The 23,057-nt window shown below is 34.6% G+C and overlaps 1 protein-coding gene across 1 annotated transcript in view; it reads right to left on the reverse strand.

The window, feature by feature from the left end:
- RFX7 (regulatory factor X7) overlaps nt 1-23,057 on the reverse strand; it is a 158,066-nt gene that overhangs the window by 47,087 nt on the left and 87,922 nt on the right. Inside the window, exons 4-5 of the mRNA XM_017543383.2 lie at nt 8,481-8,563; nt 7,039-7,161 (exon numbers count right to left, since the gene is read on the reverse strand). Coding sequence (XP_017398872.1) covers nt 7,039-7,161; nt 8,481-8,563 — 206 coding nt within the window. The remainder of the gene's footprint in view (nt 1-7,038; nt 7,162-8,480; nt 8,564-23,057) is intronic.

Genomic DNA, 23,057 nt, shown 5'->3' on the forward strand with positions numbered 1-23,057 from the left:
TGCAGCACTGTTTACAATAGCAAAGACCTGGAACCAACCCAAATGCCCATCGATGATAGACTGGACAGGGAAAATGTGGCACATATACACCATGGAATATTATGCAGCCATCAAAAACGAAGAGTTCGTGTCCTTTGTTGGGACATGGATGAATCCGGAAAGCATCATTCTCAGCAAATTGACACAAGAACAGAAAATCAAACACTACATGTTCTCACTCATAGGCGAGTGTTTAACAAAGACAACACATCGACACAGGGAGGGGAGCATCACACACTGGTGTCTGTTGAGGGGAAGAGGGGAGGGACAGTGGGGGGGTGAGGAGTTGGGGAGAGAGAGCATGGGGAGAAATGCCAAATATAGGTGAATGGGAGGAAGGCAGCAAATCACGCTGCCATGTGTGTACCTAATCCAACAATCTTGCATGTTCTTCACGTGTACCCCAAAACCTAAAATGCAATAAAAAAATACTCTAAGGACCTGTGATAAACTTGATTTATGTGAGAGATTAACATACTGCTCATCTTCAACAGAGTAAAAAGACAAAAAGAATTTTTTGCAGAATTTGAAAAATATTAAAAAGTTGATTTAGTGGAATCAATGGAATATACAGAGCTATATAAAGAGAATGTCTAGAAATATTTTAAATATTGATAATTTGTTAAGCTGAAAGTAAATCTCAATAAAAAATATCAGAAACTCAGCCTCATTCTCTGACCACAGTATAATAAAACTAAAAATAAGAAAGTGTAAAACAAAATAAAATGGAATAAACTCCCTCAAACATGAAAAATTTAGAAACAAATTTTTAACTAATTCTAGGTCAAAACAATAATTCTACACTATTGGAAAGTAATGGAAATTATAACAACTCATATGCATTTCAAATAGAATATAGCCAAAACTATAATGAAAGGTAAATTAATAGATATAAATGTTCATATCTTAAATGTGAAAGAATGGAAACAAAGTTAAGCATTCCATTTAACGAGTAAGAAAAAAACCCGAGAAAACCAGAAGGAACAAAATAAAGGCAACTAATAAATGAAGAAAACAGACCAGAAAATAAAAGTGACATATTTGATTTTACTTGTCTAAAAAAGAAAAAAAAATTAGGCCAAATGAAATATGAAAAAGAGGAAAATTCAATGTACAAAACTAGAAATATCAAAAAGTATATAAGAAGATATAGAAGATATTAAATTTGTGAGAAAAACAAATGACCAAAATTGACTAATAAAGTAAAAACCTAACCAGTATAAAACAGAAAAAATTGTCAAAGAATTACCTCCAACAAAGGCTCTAGGCCTAGATGTTTTTGTAGTTGAGTTCTTTAAAACTTTCAAGAATAAGTAAGTCCCATGCTACATAAACTGTTCCAGAGCATGGAAAATTAGGGAAAGAGTTCCACTCCATTTTGCAAAGCTGGCCTAACCCTGATATCAAAACCTGACAAAGATAGCATAAAAAAAACACTACAGATCAAATTCATTTATGAATGTAGAGGCAAAGTTCCTAATTAATATACTTGAAAACAGAATCAATGGTACACCACAAGATAACATATCTTGACATGAGGAAGACATTCACTCTAGAAATAAGAGCTTATCTTAGGTATCCTTTTTTTTTTTTGGATACAGGATCTCACTTTGTCACCCAGGCTGAAGTGCACTGGTGTGGATCATTGCTTACTGCAGCCTCCACCTCCTGAGCTTAAGCAATCCTCCCAACTCAGACTCTCATGTGGCTAGGACTACCGGTGCACAGCACCATGCCCAGCTAATTTTTTGTAGAGACAGGGTCTTGCTTTGTTGCCCAGTTTGGTCTTAAACTTCTGGCCTCAAGTGATCGTCCTGCTTTGGTCTCCTAAAGTGGTGGGAATTATAGGCATGAGCCACTGTGCCCAACCTATGTTAAGTAATATCTTTATAAAATACATCACATCAACAGTTCAAATAAGAAGCACTGCAAAATAATTTCACTTAGATGCCAAATTATTTAGTGATTTTCAATATTCACTTCTCATTAAAAAGAAAATAAAGTCTTGGTCAACTGTAAGTGATACATACCTAACATCAGTGAATTTACTGTAAGAGGAAATGACGTCTCTCACTGCTATATGTAAAATTGGAAGGTAAGTCTATTAAATGTAATAACAAAGTAAAGACAATGAAGAAGATAGATACACAGGATAAATTACCTAGAAAAGTCAAAAGTAGCAACTGAAAAATAAGGACTAAACAGAATTCAGTAAATATAAAATGTACAAAATAAAAATAACAGAAATCTAGGAAGTTCCTACAAACCAAAACAAAGAGTAAAACATTTTTCACAACATAAATAATAAAAATTACCAAGGAATAAGTTAAACGAGAAAGTGGACTTAAGGGAAAAAAGGCAAAACGTTACTGAAGGCATAAAAGAAACATGTAAATTAAGAAACATATTTCTAGTCTGAGGTTAATTTTTCTAAAATTTTCACTTTATGTGTTTGAATCAAAATCTCTTTAGAGTTTCCCTTTTTTTATAATCAGAAAAGTGATTAGCAAATTCCTATAAAAAAATTAACTGGTCAGAAAATAAAACCAAGGAACCTTGTGAAAAAGAGGGTAAGGAGGAAAGACTGGTCCTGTCAGCTATTTAAACATTTAATAACTGAAATAGTTAAGTAGTATAAATATATCTAAGTAGTATAGTATTATCATAAAAACAGAGAACATAAAGGAAGAAAATTAAGTCCAGAAGGCTTCAGTAAGATGATAGTACATTATAGATTAGTGTTAACAGAGAAAAATTATTCAATAAAAAAGCTGGGAAAATTAGGTAACCGTTTAGAAAAAATTAAAATAAGTACCTTATCTAATAGCATTTACTAAAAAAAATCGCGCATAGACTCAACGCTTATATATAAAAAAATAAAATAAAAATATCTAGGTGAGTATTTAGCAGCTGGTGGCATGGAAAAGTTTTTTTTTTTTTTAAGCATAATAGTAATGTTACAAGCTGTGACAAAAGTGTACAGATCAGACTTATTTAAAAATTAACTAAAATAATAACAATCTTGAAAAAACATTTACATTTTAATATTGATGTCTTTAATATATAAAGATTTATAATCATTAAGAAATGGACATGTACATAAAAAAAAGAAATGGACATGTAAAAAGCTAGAAAGAATATATCAGAGGGAAATCCATTAAGTAAATAACAAAAAACATTTATTTAGCCAGCAATTCCAATTTTGATAATTTACATTAAATTATACAGCCAAGGATGTTCACTGCAGTGCTACTTGCAACTACCCTCTGACCCAAGAATGGCATCAATGGGGCCAAATTTGGTTAAACAATAACAAGAATGTATACATTAAAGAAGGCATTAGAAAACTAAAAGATAAAGCAAGATGGTTATTTTCAGGTAGTGAGATTACAGGTGCTATTTTTCTTCTTTATCCATTTGTAACTATTTGCCCAAACTTTCATGATGAATATGCATTTTATAATTAGAAAAAGAGTATAAAATAATTGCATTAATGATAATTTTCCTGAAGATATGAACATTAGAAGTCAAACGTTCCATCAAATAAAAAGCTCAAAATCATTTCTAAGTTAAACTGTCTTTGCATGCTGAAAACTTCTTAAAGCTTATTTCTATTAATATCTTAATTTAGCATAAAAACACAGTTAAAAGAAGCCAATTATTACTATCTGAGATTACATCTTCATTTTTTTCCTCAAAGGGATTTTGCTTTTAATGACTATTAAAAGGATTTTCACAATACATCTAGACACACTGCAATGAAATTATGAAAGGATCCATACGCAACAATGAATAACTTAAAGGGATACCTCATATTAATATCATTTCTTTCAGTGAATATTGAAAACAGCATCAGTTTAAGACTGATCATTCTATGTTAAGTTTTTATTCAGGAAATTTCATGTAGGCACTCTAAACAGGATAATGAATGTCTAATGATTTTGTGTCTAACTGAAATGTATCCTGTGATTTAAAACTCTTATTCTTAAACTATATAGCTATATTCTATTTTGTTTTCTTTAGATAACATAATTTTAAAACTTTTAACTATTTCCTAATACTTTAATTTACATTTTGCCTTTCGGTAGTGTTTCTACATTTTTTTTTTAAATTTCTTTCAAATTATTTAAACCCAAATGACAAATAATGGTTTTAGGCAATATACAATCAGATAACAGAACAACTTGAAGGTTCGACATGATATAATTCTGTGGAAACACCAATATTTTCTTCCTAGTACATGTCATGTTACTATGCTGTGTCTCTTACAATAACCATATTATTTGTATGCATGTATACTAACCATATGCTAACTAATTTATACTTTGAGCACCTTATTTATCCACATCAAGTGGAAGTCCTGGCCAAATAATATTAGTGGTATTTCTAACTACTTGTCCAATGTTTTCTACCCATGCAATTTGATATTACTCAACTGTAACAAGCTTACCTTCTAAACCTATTATGAACCCACTCGAGATCTGAGTTCTTGTCTTAGATCTGCCCCTAACTAGTTCTGTTATACTGGAAGAGTCACTTGACTTCTCTAGGTTTCAGTGTTTTCATCTATAAAAAGAGGATAGAACATAGTGGAAGGCCTACAAGGTCTGTTACAATACAAATTTTATTATCAATGTCAGGGATCATATTCCATTCTAATCACTCTTAATATTTAATTAGTGCCTACTACGTGGAAACACTATGGGGAATACAACATTAATAAATGAAAAATTCTTAGTGAATTTTTTTGAACTAAAATGCCCAGACTCAAATATGTTGTGTATAGTACTCTACTGATTATCATTAGCATAATTCTTTCCAACTCCATGAACAGAACTGGCATTTATTTCCTATTCATGCTACTATAAAAAGTCTCCCTTACCTACTTCTGCCTTTAGCCTATCTAAATCACTTTCTTTTACCTCTGTTGCTCTCTACTGAACTGTAAATTAGTTGCTCAAAATTAGAGTTCTCACTACTGCTCCCAAACAATGTGATGTTTTGGGTCTCTTTTGTGTAAAAAATCTTTTAACTTTTTTTAGAAAAAAAATCATATGGATTTATGGGAATCTCATAAAAATATTTCAAGGAAAAATTCAAATATTATAGGAAAACAACCAAATCTTGCCCAAGGCAGAATGTAGGAATATAAGGACTGCTTTCACAGCCCAGGATCACCCTTCCACAAATGCAGCATACTGTCTCCAAGGTAATATAAAGGATGGTGCACAGGAAAGTCATTACTTCAAAAATATATGAGTATCTTGTGTTCCCTCATTAGTCCGTTATGGAAATGTCATACATTTATTTGCCCAATGTGCCTTTTGGAAAACCAGCAAGACATCTGTGGATAATTAGTCCTTTAACATTTTCTACTTCAAACAACGTTTACAATTTTAGAGCTAAAAGAAACCTTGGCTTGGGTAATGGTAAAACTCTCCTTAAAAAAAAAAAAAAAAAATCAGCCGGGCATAGTGGTGTGTGCCTGTAGTACTAGCTACTTGGAGGGCAGAGGCAGGAGGATCGCTTGAGCCCAGGGATTGGAGGTGGGAGTTAAAGCTGTAGCGAGCCATGATCATGCCATTGCTCTCCAGCCTGGGTGACGGAGTTAAACCCCGTCTTAAAAAACAAAACGAAACAAAACCAAAAATGAAACCTCATACATCTTCAACTGCTTCATTTTATAGATGAACCAACTGACAAAGAGTGGTTAAAATAATTGTCTACATCATACAAGTTTAATGACAGATTCTATTCTCTTGATCATCAATCCAGAGTTTCAACATGTCACATAAGTTTACCTGATTCCTGTAACCTTTTACTGAATTTAAATTTGCTTTTTTGAAGCTTCAGAATGTTCAATTTTAACTAACTTGAATTTAATGAAGAATTCCTGCTTACTTTAAGTATATGTATATATGCTTAATAAGGGCAAGGGCTGTGTCTGTCTTATAACTGTATCCTTAGAACTTATCACAGGGTCTGGCATATAGGTATTCAATGGATAGTTGTAGCCTGAATGAATGAACAAGTTGGATGATATTAACTCTCAGTTTTAATCTTTATAAAGAGAAAATAAATCTAGTTATTCAGTTTAACTTTGTTCGCTTGATCATTTCAGATACATTTATTTTCTCTAGCTCCATTATGTTTTTTTTGGTAACGTAGTGAGAATTTTCAGTAGATACCAATAATCTCCATAAGTACAATTCCTTCGCATTACTTTACACTGGTGAGCAACAGCACTTATTTGACACTTTTCTCCCCAAATATGTAAGTACAAAACATTAATGCCTGTTGGTTTTACATTTCAATATGCCCCCAAATTTGATTTTATTTGCTTTGCCAGAATAAATTCCTCCTTCCAGATCAATTATAAAAATGTTAAACGAGACTATATTTAGCACCTATTAAACTTTTTCTAACCAGAAGGGCTCATCAGCCTCTATACTTTAGTTTCCTGTATTTAAATAAATTGTATGTACAACCACATTTATTTGAGTATCTAATATGTGCAGGTCACTGAACTCTCTGGTCCTTGAATAAATAATATACAATATTGTTTAGTATGGAGAAGTAGAAGAGTTTTAGATTCATGAAAGTGGCCTTTAAAAAGTCCAAGTAAAAAATCATGTTTTAGTTTTTTCTTTTGTATTGACTTACTTATTGCCTGCTACGCTCTAACCCCAGATACATACTTCCTATCATCCTTAAGAATTCTACAGGAATCCTTTTATTCACCAATCCTACATCACTGTCCTTGTAATCTCAGACCTCCCTCCTGTCATCCTGAAGAACTCTACAGAAATCCTTTTATTCGTTAATCCTGCCCTTTATTACATATATTACTATAGAATCTTAGAGCTGGAATGAATCTTAGATTTTTCTAAGTGTAATTCCCATATACCAGCTTTATATTCACCAATAATAAAACTATGGCCAAGTACAGTATTTTACCTCTTTAACACATCAGCATGCCATTTTACACATAGTACTTACTTGTACTCATCATAGACTTCCTGTTTGGGCAGTGAAGTCTCAGGATGTTCCTCTAGGGTATTCCGAATCCAGGAAAAGGCGTGCATTTGTTGTGCCCGACTAGATGACATGGCATTCTGATCACTAACAGAATGAAAACGTTTTAGCCGACCAGACAGCAATTCACTGATAATTTTTGAGCTAGGCCTAAATGTTCCACTAAAGAACTGTGTGCAAATATACTACAAATGACCAAACCAAACTTAGGATATCAAGTAGATAATTGTCCACCTATGGTTGTGAGTTGTTTTCTACAGCTAGTTTAAGACTGAAGTTACTGCCCTGCTCCATCCCTCCCTTTGCAGGTGATGGAGCACTGACAAAGTACTTGTTTTGGTCAAAATCACCTTTAAGTGGATATTTGCTCATGCACTTGTCTGTTCATTTGCCTACACTTACCATCATCAAACTTTAAAACAAAAATTAATAACCTCTCGGAAATCTTACTAAAGCACAATATGCTCCAGAATGGAATTCACATCCGAGAGAGCTGCAACAGACACATTTCTTCCTACAATCCTTCCTACAACCATGCCCCCTGCCCCAGGCTGACAGATCCATTAAACATTGTAAACTTTTATTATATGGAAGTATTATTTGTAAATAAATACCATGAAATGACACCAAAGATAGCACAATAGAAGCTACTCTACTGATTCTGATATCTATCTCAGCTATCTGTAAGAATAATTTATTGAATTTCAAATAAAACACTGAGCAAGTGTCTAGGACATAACATGATTAAAACAGTTATAAAATTTTCATTTCATTTATTTCTACATACAGTTTAAAAAAATAGAGCGGTAAGCACAATTTATATGAATAAAATGAATTCTGAGAAATACTTAAAAGCTTACGGAAACTTAAAAAAAATAGAATGACTGAATGAACAACTTCTCTCCACATTTTCTAAATTTTTTAATGATGAAACTATAATAATACCCCAAGCACTTAACACACCATCCATTTATCATGAATTCATGTTTCGTAAGGCAATTTCATTTTATTTTCTGTTTTATATTCTCTGATGTGTTTACCTGATAGTACCTAAAAAGACTCATACCTTATTCCTTACAATACCTATCTGTTTATTCTTTGATTTTCTGTTCAATTTTCACAATCCCTCACATACGCGTAAGCATATTCATCCGTCTATGAAACAAAACCCAAATTGCATGTCATAGCATCTACCCTGTTGCAAAAATAAATTAGCAAAAACTGCAAGTAAATACTTAACCAAATATCATCAAAAACTAAAATGATGTATTGTTTTGCCATCATGTTTTCTAATGATTTTAGGAATATTGTAAAAACTATAACAACCACAACATACACACCCCTCACATATATCCTAGGGACTTCCTGTAAAAAACATAATTATACAAAACTAGGAATAGATATACCTTTTCTCTCCATTGCTGAGACCAGAAGGCAGCTGAAGGTAGAGGTAGAGTTTCTCTAGGTCTGTAAACTTCTCAACTTCTTGCTGTTTACAAAGGATTAAAAAGATCATTTTAAAAAAACACTCATTTTTCCCCAAACAAAATTTACTAACATCTCCCTAAAAGTTAATTACTGTTTAAATTTAAAACAGATGAATCATTTGCCAAATAAAACAAAATCTAGGCATTTTTTCTCATCACTAAAATAATACAATTAGTTTGTTCGAATAAATTTATTGCATGCAAAAATTTAATAAAATGGTACTTCCCTATTAGTTCTTATATCACAGGGATAAATAAAATTATAGACCAATACTCAGACAAAAGCTTCTCATTTTTAATCACATTTAAAGAAGGAGAGTTTTACAGTAGTTACAGGACAAATACTGGACCAGGAGTCAAGAGAAACTTTATTAGTCTTCGTCTGACCATTAACTGGCTATGAGGTTTTCAGTTTTATGGCAAATTTTCCGTACAGCTATAAAATGAATAATTTCTAGAATCCTTTTCTAATTTTCAAATATTTAGGACATGTGACTGGTAGTGCTACTGTTACCTGTGAATGGAACTGAGGTTAAAAATATTGAAATAAAACCAATAACTCTTTCCAGACATTACAGATGTAATTACTTGTTGGTTTGCAACAGTGGCTGCTATATAGAGAATCTACTAATAGTAAGACTTTCTATTGCTATTGTCCTGCAACCATGTCATTTTGTCTCTAAATGTGCCCTTTAAAATAATTTTTGCCTTCCTCTTTGTAACTTTTTTCTAACCTGAGTATGCTATAACGGCTTCAAATGTGCCACAAATCCTATTATAATAAAAATATCCATAGTAAAATTCTGGTAGCCTAATTCAAGCAAAACTCCACTGTAATGAAGAATGTGGACAGATTATTGGCATTCCCGGTAGAATTTATTCTAACTTAATAAAGCATAAACAGAGATTCAGTTTTTGAAAAAACCTAAAATGATATAATCAAGCCTATTCTTAGTCTCATTAGAAGACATCCACAAAAGTTTAATCTTAGAATCCATCTACATAATGATTTAACCAATCACATGCAAATAGCTCCCAAATTTACATTTTTAAAACCCGGTGGCCTTATAGGGTCTCATAAGCCCTGGCCTCAGCTACAGCCTGGGCTCCAGCTTTGGCTCTGGCGCAGGCTCCAGCTCTGGCTCTGGCGCAGGCTCCAGCTCGTTCAGCTGCACCAGCTGCACCAGAACCACCAGCACCACCAGCATCACCAGGGCTATGGTTGTGAAGAAGACTGAGATCCGCAATGGGAAGCTGGTGTCCGACGGGAAGCTGATATCCAAGTTCTCTGACTTCTTGCCTAAGTGAAAAGCTGCAGTGGCCCCTCCCAGCCTGCCCCTCCTGAGGCTGCCCCAGAGCCCTGGAGGGAGGCCCCTGTGCAGGGGAGCACAGGGAACAGGAGACCCACCTGAGGCTCAGCCCTAGCCCTCAGCCCACCCGCGGGGGAATTTACTGCCTGGGGACCCCCCTTGCCCATGCTTCCAGCTACAAAACAATTCAATCTCTTTTTCTTTTGGTCCAAAATAAAACCTCAGCTAGCTCTGGAAAAAAAAAAAAAAAAAATCCTATGGCATACAGGTATTTTCCAATTAGTTCTTGCTCCAATACCTAATAATACCAGCTATACCCTGTGTGTAGCTCTCCCCTCAAAGAAAACAAACACATATTTCCTTCTTAACTGCTACTTATCATCACCTTCTTTTCTCTTATTTCCACAGTGTTCTGTTTTGGAGTCTGTTTAACTCTCTTGGTGCATTCCATATTAATCCTTTATTTAGCCCTCTAACTACCTGCCCCATCTTCTTCCAGTCTTTTGATTTTTCACTGCCACCACAGTAGTGTAGGTCTTCAGCTGTCTTTCAACAATAAGAATAATTCATTTGCTTATACATTACTTTTGTTTTCTGCTATGTTCCACAAATGGCATAAAATAACTAAGAACCTATACCATACATCACAAATCATACAAAGAGTGAACAATACAACATAGATGAGTAACATACCACCACCACAGTTCTTGCCCTTGAGGGACTTTTAATGACACTTAAATTTCTAAAATGTCTAGCTGGTTTTCCTACCTCCAAAGTCTCCCTACTTTAATCTGTCTTAAATATGGTTCCTGAAATATTTTTTTGTCAAAGAAATTTTTTTCTTTAAAGAGAATCTCACTCTGTTGTCCAGACTGAAGTGCAGTAGCATAATCATAGCTCACTGCAGCCTCAAACTCCTGGGCTCAAATGATCATCCCAACTCAGCCTCACAAGTAATTTGGGCTACAGGTGCGTGCCACCATAGCCAGCTAACTTTTTAATTTATTTTTTGTAGTGTCAGGGTCTTGTTGTTGCCTAGGCTAGTCTTGAATTCCTGCCTGGCCGCAAGTGATCCTCCTGCCTCTCAAAGTGGTGGGATAGTAGGCATGAACTATTGTCCAATATTATTAACATCACTCACTTAATCACAACAATGACAATCATAATAAATTCAGAGAAGGTTATAATAATAAAATATCTATTATTATGAGCCATGTCTGAGAAAATGTAATAAAAAGATCATTTTTCATCACTAAGAAACACATCTCCTACTGTTGGAGACACCATGGATTCTATATAACTTTCAAATTTTAAACATCCTGGACAAAAGAATACAGAATAAATTCCAGAACACAGAAGAAACATCAAAGAGGTGATTTAGAAGACATCCAAAAAAAAGTTTTGAAAAAGAGGTCGGCGCGGTGGTTCACGCCTGTAATCCCAGCACTTCGGGAGGCCGAGGTGGGCGTATCATGAGATCAAGAGATTGAAACCATCCTGGCCAACATGGTAAAACCCCATCTCTACTAGAAATACAAAAATTAGCTGGGCATGGTTGCACATATCTGTAGTCCCAGCCACTCAAGCGGCTGAGGCAGGAGAACAGTTTGAACCTGGGAGGCGGAGGTTGTAGTGAGCTGAGATTGCGCCACTGGACTCCAGCCTGGGTGACAGAGTGAGATTCCGTGTCAATTAAAAAAAAAAAAAAAAAAGTTTTGAAAAAGATCAAACTCAGTGTCCTAATTTTTTTTTCAAACAATGAAAACTTGTAACTGTTCAATTACTGTTTTGATTGCCATATGCGGTACAACACACAGAAGAAAAAATTTGGAAAGTAGCATGAAGCTGATAATAACAAAATCCTGTAAAGCAAACCAGAAAAAATTACCCAGGTATATTGTGATGGCATTTCAGTCCAGCAAGGCTTGGGCTCACCATCAAGATTTCCGGTTTTGGATATACTGTGTCATTCACTGCTAATTAATGGCTTCTAAAACAATGCTCACTGGTTAAGGAGAAGACCCTAACCTTGCTTGATTATCAAGGCAAGAGTATCATGTGGCAAGTATTTTAAACATCAGATTATTTGATCTGCTTCGTGAAGATTTAAATGATAAGAACTGAAAGTTTTCTGTTCTATGTTGAAATTCATTGGTTGTCAAAAAGAAATACCTTTGGCTGAATTTATAAAATAAATGAGAATAGTATTCTATTTTTGGAGCACCAGAGAAAAGACCAACTGTAAAAACTTTAAAAATTATAATTTCTTATTCAGCCATAAAAGAAATGGAATATTGATACATGCTACAAAATGGATGAACCTTGAAAACATTGTGCCAAGGGAAAGAAGCCAGACACATACCATGTGATTCCATTTATATTAAATATCCCCAATAGGCAAATCCCTAGGGACAGAAAGCAGCTTAGTGTTTCCCAGAGGCAGATGATTGCTTAAAGTGTGCTCAGTTTCCTTTTGGGGTGAAGAGGTTTTGAAACTAGATTGAGGTGGTAGTTGTACAACACAGTGAATGTACTAAACATCACTAATGGTAACTTTTATGTGTATTTTACTACAATAAAAACTCTAATTTTTAACAGAGCTTCACACATTTGGCAAACACATCTGATGATTCGAAGTAAAACTTAAATGACAAGCAATATCCGTAAACTTAAAAGTCTTTACTTTCTTGAGTTGGGGAAGTTCTAAAGAAAAGTTAGGTTTCAAATTTAGGGGAAACCTCAAATATTATTCCAGTCTGTTGTATGAGGTAGCTTATAATTTCATTTTATTGCAGTTGAAGATCTTGCCTGAAAACATAAAGACCTCTTTCTCACTTCCATCTTTGCAAAAAGATATTAAAAAGGAATCTTTGAACTCAAGTTTGATTTATATGTCTAACACATTCCAGTAAACTATTTTGGAGAATTTTTGGTAAAATATCCTTGGTTATTCCCAGCAAGTGAGCCCACCTTGCATGTCATTATCCCATTTTCATAATAATAGATTTATTAAGATGGTTTTTCTGAACCTTTAGCTATGAAAGCACAGCAATGCTACAAACTTAGTGATGATTGAGATGGTATTTTGACCTTTCACATTCTGGACAGAAAAGCTTGTAGCAAACAGTCAAATTCAACATTCATTTTTATATCATGTGATCGAGGGGAAAATGAAGGCATAATGTAAGATCATGTTGCTTTTGAAGGTTCAAGATGGAGTTTGGTTGTTGAATCATGCCACTCAATCCCTTCCCTTCTAAAACTTTGGCTGATAAAAAATACTGACCTAAGAACTACTAACATGAAGCCATCTAATCCTTCTAAGAGGTACAAGTGAAGTGGTAAAGAGAACATGGGGCAGAGTATTCCATTTGCTTACCTATATTTCTCAGCCTACTTTGCAGTTAGCTTGTAGCTATGTAATTATTATGAATATGATCACAGTGACATAATTCACTACTCAGCCGACATATTTGAGAATCCATGTGTTATCCCATCCCACTTCCCCCTCTGTGGAACTTGGAAGCCATGTGTTACACCAGTGAAGCTATAACAAGTTGGCCTTTCTGTCAGTGTTGGTTCTGAGGGACTATTTGGAGCAGTGGTCTCCAGTGATTTCTGCTGTATATAATGCAAATGAAAATACATTTTTGTGGTTAGGCCACTGGTATTTCAGGCTTAGTTACAACAGCACAAACTAGCCCATCATGATTAATATAGAAAATTATACTCTTTCCTCTCGCACTTTTGAGAAAACTGAAGAATCCTTTTTATATATGCAGATAAAAATATGGAAACAAGAAAAAGTCTCCTCCTCATAATCAAAAAGGCTTTCATTCATTCATTTTTTAGAAGAGTATTTAACTTATTTTGAATTTCAAATGATACTAAACGAGAATATAATGGCATTTATCAGAATAGGGTATGGGCTAAAAAACTGTTTAGAAGCACTAGTTTAGAATATACAGCCTTCATGCTCTCTTCCAGTTAACTTTTACCTTAAAAAAAAAATCCAAAAACTGATTAAAAATTCAGCTCTAATAAGTTTAATATACATGATCTTGCAATATGTCAGTCTGTTCCTCTACTTTGGGCCACAGCATTTACTCAGGAAAGTATGCAGCTTATCCTCAATTAATCTGATTGTTTACTACAATTTACTGATTGTTTCAAAAAATGTTTTCCACTGTCTGTTTACACCACCTCAGCTATAATGATCCGGTTTTCCAAACTCAATCCACCTTTGAGGCAGAATCCTGAAAGATAAGACAGAGCCAGACAGAAACCCTTTCAATATTTTAATATCTCATTTAATTGTTAAAAAATTAAAACTACAAAGTATTTCAAACATAGTAGAGAATGTGCACATGTATGTGTCAATATCCACATTTACAAGATGCTAACCTTTTGCCATATTTGCTTTAGATCTTGGACTTTTATCTATTTAACAGCTTATAGAAATAGTATCCTATGGAACAAAACCACGGTTTGTTCATATCTCTACTGATAGTAAGTTAAAGTGTCACTATTTCAAATAGTGCTGCAATGAAAATCCTTTATTTGTGACTCTTGTGGCCTTGTGTGAGCATTTTTGTCTAAGGTATGTAACCTGAAAGTACAAATATCTGGTAACAAAGAATGTACATAGTCAATCTTATTGGATATTTTCAAATTGCTCTTCAAAACTTATACCAATTTATGTTCCTAATATCAATACTACAATTTCTCCACATTCTTGTTAAAACTTAAGTTTTAAATTTTAGTTATTCTTAGGGGTATGAAAAAGTGTATCATTGTTTTATACTTCTCTGATTGATGATGAGACCAAATCTTTTCATATTATTTATCATTTAACAGAGTAGCTCTAAAATTTTAACATGCACAAGAATCACTTAGTGAGTAGGTTAAAACAGAGACTGCATGACCCCACTTCCATGACCCCACTTCCAGAGTTTCTGATTGAGTAGGTCTGAAGTGGGGACCTGAGAATCTGGACTTCTAACAAGCTCCCAGGTGATGCAGTCAGAGGATTACTCTTGGAGAGCCCCGCTGTTCAAGGAACTGCCCATTCATTTCTTTTGCTCATCTAAATATGGGGATATTTATCAGGCAGTCTGGATGCTAATCTTCTAGAAGTTGTAAGTGCTGCTTTATCTTCTCCTAGTTCTGGCCTGTCTATTCATTTTGCTTTTGAAGTCTTGTGATGTCAAAGTTTGTCATTTCCAGGCAGTCAAATATATCAATCTTCACATTCATAATCTGAGCTTTTGGTCTTTAGTTTTTGAAATTTTCCCCTATTCCATTGTCATAAAGATAGTATCCTATATTTTCTTTTTAAACTTTAAAAATTTTGTTTTTCACGCTTGGACCTTTACGTGCTCTGGAATTTATTTTTCTGTAAGACATAAAGTAGGGACCTAACTAAAAATTGTCCCAGTATCACTTATTGAGTATTTCACACTTTCTCTACTGATTTTTTGTGCTATATCTATCATGGGATTCTTTATTACAGGTTAAAAAGGATGCCATTTTTATGTTCAGCATATGAAAATATCTTTCTCTGAGTTGGTATTTAATTTAGGAAAAAAACCTAACAATTTATCCTTAAGATGGTCATATAGCAAAATGTATGATTCATTGACTCTTCTAGAACTTATGTCATAGAGACTTTTCATATAAGAATATCACCTAGTAACTGATTAGCAGAGTATTAAAAGTAACTTTGATGAACCTTTAATAAATCTGAGGTTAATAGGCAAGTCTCCTACTGACATATTAATAATAAAGAATAAGCCATATTACATAAGACCTATAATAAGGATATGACATATATATATATATATATATATATATATATATATAATAGATGAATGAAGCAGCTGTTACTTGAACTTGATGTCTATCTCAAGCTGTAAGATATAGCAGAGTAAGGTATAGGATACAGAATTAGAAGACCCGGATCTGAATTCCAGATTTGCCACTCATTAGCTTTGTAATATTAGACAAGCTGCTTAAGCTGAGTATCAATTTCAAAATATAAAACACAGTGACAAAATGCTCATAAATTTTTGTGATATAAAACTTATGATAGATATTATTATGTAGATGTTATTTAAAAATATAAAATTGCTTAAAATCAGATCTCTGGCAGAAGAGTTTATAATTCGAATTCTATCAACTAGTATAGAATCTTTTATGTGAAAAAGTAAGGCATTTTAAAACATTTAAGAAAAAAAATTTTTTTAAAGAGATAGGGGCTCAGTCTGTTACCCAGGCTGGAGTGCAGTGGTGCAATCACAGATCACTGCAGCCTCGAACTCCTGGGTTCAAATGATTCTCCTGCCTCAGCCTCCCAAAGTGCTAGGATTCCATGCATGAGCCACCATACCTGGCCCCTTAAATTTTAATCATTAAATATTAATTGTAAATATTTATGGAGTTCAATGTGATGTCTTGCCATATATTTACAATGTGGAATAATTAAATCAGGCTAATTAATAAATCCGTCACCTCACATATTTTTTATGTAGCAAAAACATTTAAAATCCACTCTTAGAACCCGGACAACATGGCAAAACCCTGTCTTTACAAAAAATACAAAAATTTGCTGATGTGGTGGTGCATACCTGTAGTCTTAGCTACTTGAAAGGCTGAAATAGAACTGCTCAAGCTCAGAGAAGTCGAGTCTGCAGTGAGCCGGGATTGTGCCACTACAGCCTGGGCAGCAGAGCATGATCCTGTCTCAACAAAACAAAACGACCCCCCAACCCAAAAAAATAACTCTTTTCACAATTCTGAAATATGCGATGCATTATTATTATAATAGTCACCATTCTGTGCAATAGATCGCTAAAGCTTATTACTACTGTCTTATTGAAACTTTGTACCCTTTGATAAACATCTCTCCTTCCCATATCCCTCCCCGCCACCTCTCAGTCTCTGGTAACCATCATTTTACTCTCCATGTTTATGAGTTCAACCTTTCTAGGTTCCATATATAAGTGAGATCATGTAGTATTTGTCTTTCTGTGCCTGGTTTATTTCACTTAGTATAATGCCTTCCAGGTTAGTCCATGTTATTTTAAATAACAGAAGCTCCCCTCTTTTGAGGCTGAATACTACTTCATTGTGTATATAAATCACATTTTCTTTATCCATTCATCTGATGATGGACACCTAGGTTGCTTCCCTATCTTAGGTATTGTGAATAAGGCTTCAATGAACTTGGGAGTAGGTAAGGCATCTTTAAGAATTTCAGGACATATTTAGCCTGGTAATCTCTACTAACTTGGTTAGAATACCACAAGAGCAAGGGTCCTAGATCTTTTATGTGACAATCAGACTTGGTCACACGTCACTGAAGATCATGTTACAGAAGTACTGGCTTTCCTTAGGGTGAGTGCAGAAAAGGATAGACACTATTTTTTTCCTGAGCTATCAACATACAATTGAAGTTAGAAGATATTTCTGACAAGAGCTGTGCTACTAGGGAGAAAGAAATAATCAATTTAAGCAGAACAGATCAGAAATAAGTTATCCCAGGTTCAGTCGGGAATAAAATGTGCAACTTTTCATTTCTCTTCTGTCTTAAAGAAATATCTGAAATAATATTCTATATTGCAAATACTAATTTTTTTGTGTTCCTGTTTGCTCAGGACATCTGTTTCTGAACTGTCAATACATACCAGATGGATTGCAGAGAACCAGATCGAGTTTTCAATGTCTTATTACCAGAACTTAAAGACCTTTAAGCGGCTGGTAAGGAACTATGTTTTCATTATTTACTGGCATACTATGCAGTTTAAAAGTTGTCTGAATGGAGAGACCTGCTCCTGTTGTTAGGGATCATTGTGAAAAAGTGAAGCATTAGGTTTAAGCCACAACTTCACAAATGTTAATGGAAAGTGATTTGTTTCCTGTAACGACAGTCTTCCTTCTCGTGTTACTCTGTTTTATTTTTTTAAGCAAGGTTAAAAAACTGGGGAAGGGCTGATGCTTATAAAGAGCATAACAATTAGTACTTCACTGAGGAGCTTATATGCAGATCCTTGATGGTAAAATTATATCTGAGGATCATTATTTCCAGAAGCTGCAGAAATGCTTGTTGAGACTTATAATCACCTTCCAAAGTACTGGCCAGGTTGACAATAACTGAGTTCTGGTAGAAGATGACCAACCTGGGTATCATGTCCATAATTAGTCCATGAAAGTTTTCAAACTGGTATCAGTAGTTTTTTTTTTTTTTTTTTTTTTTAAGTTGTAATTTAACTTTTTATTTGGAAGGGTCAGCTTAAAATCCAGAAACCTAAATAACCAAGTTTAACTGTTTCTTCAGTTGAGTTACCACATATGGAGGGGGCATAAGTACACTAATAATTATGATTAAATTTGTTTGCCCTTGATTTTTTGAAGCTACAAAAACAAAACAAAAAACAAAAAACAAAACAAAAAAAAAATTCTAATTTTCCCCACCTCAGGCAACACTGATTCAGGAGCAGTTTCTAAAAGGACTCTTCTTCACCAGCATGACTGACAGAAGGATCAAAAGGGAGAAAGTATAAAGCTTATTCTGTAGCCTCTTTAAATTTATGGAAACAATCAACATACGTGATATTATATTCTCTGAGGCCCCAGCAGTTGTTCCACAGGATTGAGTAAGGAAGATAGAGAAAAAGGTCAGGTATGAGGACTCTATTTTCCGTGTTTGTTGCTTAGAATTCTTAATTTTCAGTGTCCTAACTTGTTATAAGGACCACTGGGCCTAGTAGGGATAAGTGATTTTCTTTTGAGGGCTACCTACTATAAACAATGTAAGAGGTAATGTTTTTCTCAATTCCAGAAAATATAAATCAAATGGGGTGAGTAATTTTTATTGTAGTTGTATTATTGTGAGGATTTGTCCTTCTATTTGTAAACCTACTGAATTAGGTATATAAATGAAAATGGCTTAATTTTCTGTTCAAAATATTCTGCTGAAAGATAAGGAGTATGATCTGAGTCCATTTGAAAGATATCAGTACTTAGAGAACAGCTAAGAAAAAGTGAAGCAATGCTGACAAGCAAACCTGAGCAAAACCCAAAACTTGTTTCTCACAATGTTTTCTTCCTAATCCTGCAAGATGACCTAGAGAATTTATAGCCATGTAAAAACAAGCTAAAAAAATTTTTTAAATTCCCTTTCAACTTCCTTCAGCTATAATCAAGCCTCGAGAAATTCCAACATTAAGAAGCCCCATGGGGCTGCAATGTTAGCACTGACAAATTCCTACTCCAACTTAGATATTCCTAAGTAGATTCTGTGCTTAATATTGGGAAGTTTCTGCACATAAAATTAGGAATCGATTACATTATAAAAGAAAAAACTTAAAGATACTTCCAGGGACATTTCACTGTATCTAAACTGGTAATTTTTATAAATGTGCTCTAAAATATATTTTGGTTTTCTTAGCTATTTATATTTGCCTGTTTAATACTTCTTAAAAATTGAGTTCATAAATTGATGATAATAAAAAGATAAACCCAGGAAAGGAACACAACAAGGAATTTTTTAGAACTTAATAGTAAAAAAGGAAGCTGAATCTCTGCAACTGAGATAATGAGTAACATGGTAGAAAGTACCATAATATCATAGCATCTTTGGCTGCATAAGTGCCAAAGTAATTAAGAACCAAATGAAATGCATAGACAAGGGCATACTGCTAAAACACTCATACAGAGGAACTAGGGTTCAAATAGCCAGAGGGCACCAAAGCCAAAAGATTTGAGTCCCCTTGAAATAGAATTCAAATGAGAGCCATCTTAAGAACACTTCTTTCCATTGTTAAATTCTATAAAAACTGACCATCATGGGATCATCATGTAACATTCCTCTAAATTAGCTCTGAATCACTCAGGAGAAGGCCAGGTTATTATCACTGTTTCTGTGTGCTATTTGAAAATATCCCAGAGTTCTACTAGCAGGTGAGGATGGGTGGAGGTATCAGCAAGAAGGATAAGGTTTAGATCTTTCTAGTCACTGTGTTTTTAACTTTTTGCAGCATGGAAAGAAATGATGGTACTTGACAGCTCAGCTACCCTGATGCTTCCAGAAAACTGGATTTCTACTGGATTCTTCAAGATTACAAAGCTACAGCCTTAACAATGATGTAGGCCATAGAGAGGAAAAGTCAATTCTTTAGTCCCTGTTTTCTCTGTTCCTAGTAACCTGTCCTCCTTTTCTCCCCAAGAGTTTGCTTTTCTCCAAGTTTGAAATGACTTTAAATGCAAAGATAGAAAAATTTTAGAATACCATAAGAATTCATTTGTTTCCTATCAGAGCACACTTTTGTGTACTATGTCATCCTTTGAATATAAAAATATTAATGAAAATTGCATTGCTTTCAGGTAATGATGAGAGATTGCCATCATATTTTTTTCCTATTCCTATTTTAGACAATGTAATAAATTTGAAAGCTAGCTGACAATGGTTAAAGCATTGTTTATAATTATGAAATACAAAAGTTACCAGAACTCATTTTTGGGGGCTCAGTGGCAATTTAGTCCAGTTGAGTCAGGTGTAAAAAACAAAAACATTAATAACTTATGTTTTCCTCACATACTAAAGGGAGATAAAATAACTCAAGTGCTTAATGTAAAAAAAGGAGAGAGTAAAAGGTTCAAAATCCTTTAAATAGCATGGCCTTAGACAGATTATTTCTTTTTGTGATACTCAAACCAAAACCAAACTAGCTATTTAAATCTGGCCCCACTGCCAAGTTTTCCCACTCAAGTAAATTCTACACAGACATGCTCTACATTTTGAAAACTGCCTATTTCTTCTCCAGTAAGTGAATGAAAAGAAAAAATAAGATTCTGAGATAAATCTTACTAACAGTAACTCCAGTGCCATATCACAAAATAAATCCGATCTTCTAACCATGGGCCTTTTTCAAGCCATAACATATGTTAATTTTTGTTACTTATTTATTTGATATATTTTAATTACTGCAAACAAAATTTTTACTTTCAATCAAGTCTGGGTCAGTGAGTTGACCTTGGTCACCATTTAGCATTCATTAGAGCAAGGATTTGAGGTGAAAAGGATGCTTTCTCCTGTAAAGGGAAGAAGATAAATTTTTGGAATTGCATACTCCACATCCATAACCCCTCACAGATGCAGCACGTATCTCTAGAGGGCAAGAAAGGAGGTGTGCCTCTTGTTAAGAATTACTACTGTAGTGAGCTACTCAAATTTATTGCTGGGAGTATGTCATCTCTCTTAGAAGGCAGCATTCTAGTATTAGGTCTGTTTCTCAGGAAGCAGATATCCTATATCCTAAAGTTCCAGGCAGTTTTCAGTTTCCATTCAATCATTTTAGCAGTAAGTACATGAAGAAAACTGGCTTCTGATTTAAAAAAACTAAACCATGGGACAGACTTGGAAAGTTTAAAAATTAAATGAGATTATTCACATATATTCATCTAGCATCAAGTGCCTTTTATGCTCTAGGCACTATTGTATATTTTAGTAACAGGAAGGCAGACAATAAAATCTAAAAGTAAAACATATGTTACAAGATGATGATAAATGCTAGGAAGAAAAAGTGTTGGAGGGGTATGTTGAACCACAATTTAAAATAGAGTCATCAAGGATGGTCTCACAGGAAAGTGAAAAGGCAACATGTTTTACACATGGCTGATCTACAGCAGAGACTAAAAAGAGTTATCATTATTCTTTGTTATACACTATTTTTGCTTTCTATTGACTGGCTGTTGTAATGGCCAGCTAAGGCAGGAACTGACAGTGAAGACTCTATATTACTAAGAAACAAAAACAGAGGCTTTCTTCCCATTATCTATCCTCATCTCTACTATTATGGGTCCTCAACCCTGTAAAGAATGGCTCTTACAATAACTTTGCCCCCAAATCATCTAACACAAAAGCCACAAACTCAAAGGCCAGACAGGTAATGCACATGAGTACAGAGGGGATAAAAGCATAGCGGGGAGACTGAGAGGATTAAAGTGTGCATGTCATGTTTAAAAGGAATAACCACTACTTAGGTTCAGCTGCTGTCATGTTTTCTTTGGGAAAACAGAAAACAAACACCTATGTTTTTCTGGGAACTTTCCTAATTCTAAAATATGGCAACCAATTCAAAATTTTTAAAACATCAGTGTGGCCCAAAGAAAACACTTTTGAGGAACAGATCTAGCTTGTTGGTCTCAAGTTTAGCCCTTCTGGCCCATCTACAGGGTCAGGAGCTGATTCCTTACAGGGCCATAAGCACCAGATGCTTGATTTGCTGGACCACGCCTGTTTGCTTTTACCATCCAGTCTATACCTGAGCAATCATATGTTTTAAAATCCAGGATCTGTGAAACATACAGTACTTAATATGAAGCAGACAGTAGGAAAGTTACACCCAGGAAATATTCTCTATTGCAGTGTCCCAGATAGGATCCTGGTGAGACCTCAGGTACCACTGAAATTCCACACAGATAACCATGATACATGAACAGACTTCCTACCAACAGACTGCTTGCACTGCCTTCCTTTTCCTGATTTTAACTATGCTAAAATTACACGGGGTAGTTAGTACCTCTGCCATGATTTTTTTTTCTTTTTTAGGTTTTAGATTTTTGTAATGGACAACTCATGTGGCCAGAAAGTTGGTTCTTAAGGTTTATCTGATAATAGGCTTTGCTGCTCACTGAAGTAGGACAGTTTTTAGAGAACACAGCTTACGCTGTTAATTTTGATCGTTTGCCTCAGGAGCACAAAAACTATGCCAGTAGAGTTGGAAGGTAGAGAGGAGAAGTCTTTTAAAGCAATGGTCACCAAACTTTATGACACCAGGGACCAGTTTCATGGAAGATGGTTTTTCCCTGGATGGGGTAGGGTTTACAGGGGATGGTTTTGGGATGAACTGTTCCATCTTAGACCATTAGGCATTAATTAGATTCTTATAACGCACATGTAACCCTAGATCTCTCACATGCTCAGTTCATAATAGGGTTTGTGCTCCTATGAGATTCTAATGCCACTGGGGATCTAACAGGAGGCGGAGCTCAGGCAGTAATGCTTGCTGGGCTGCTGCTCACTTACCGCTGTGTGGCCCGGTTCCTAACAGGCCATGAACCAGTACCTAGGGGACCCCTGTTTTAAAGGATTACATAATCAGTGTTTAAAACTTGTAGAAACAAC

Source organism: Cebus imitator, unplaced genomic scaffold, assembly GCF_001604975.1.
Source record: "Cebus imitator isolate Cc_AM_T3 unplaced genomic scaffold, Cebus_imitator-1.0 Scaffold154, whole genome shotgun sequence".
Lineage (NCBI taxonomy): Eukaryota > Metazoa > Chordata > Mammalia > Primates > Cebidae > Cebus > Cebus imitator.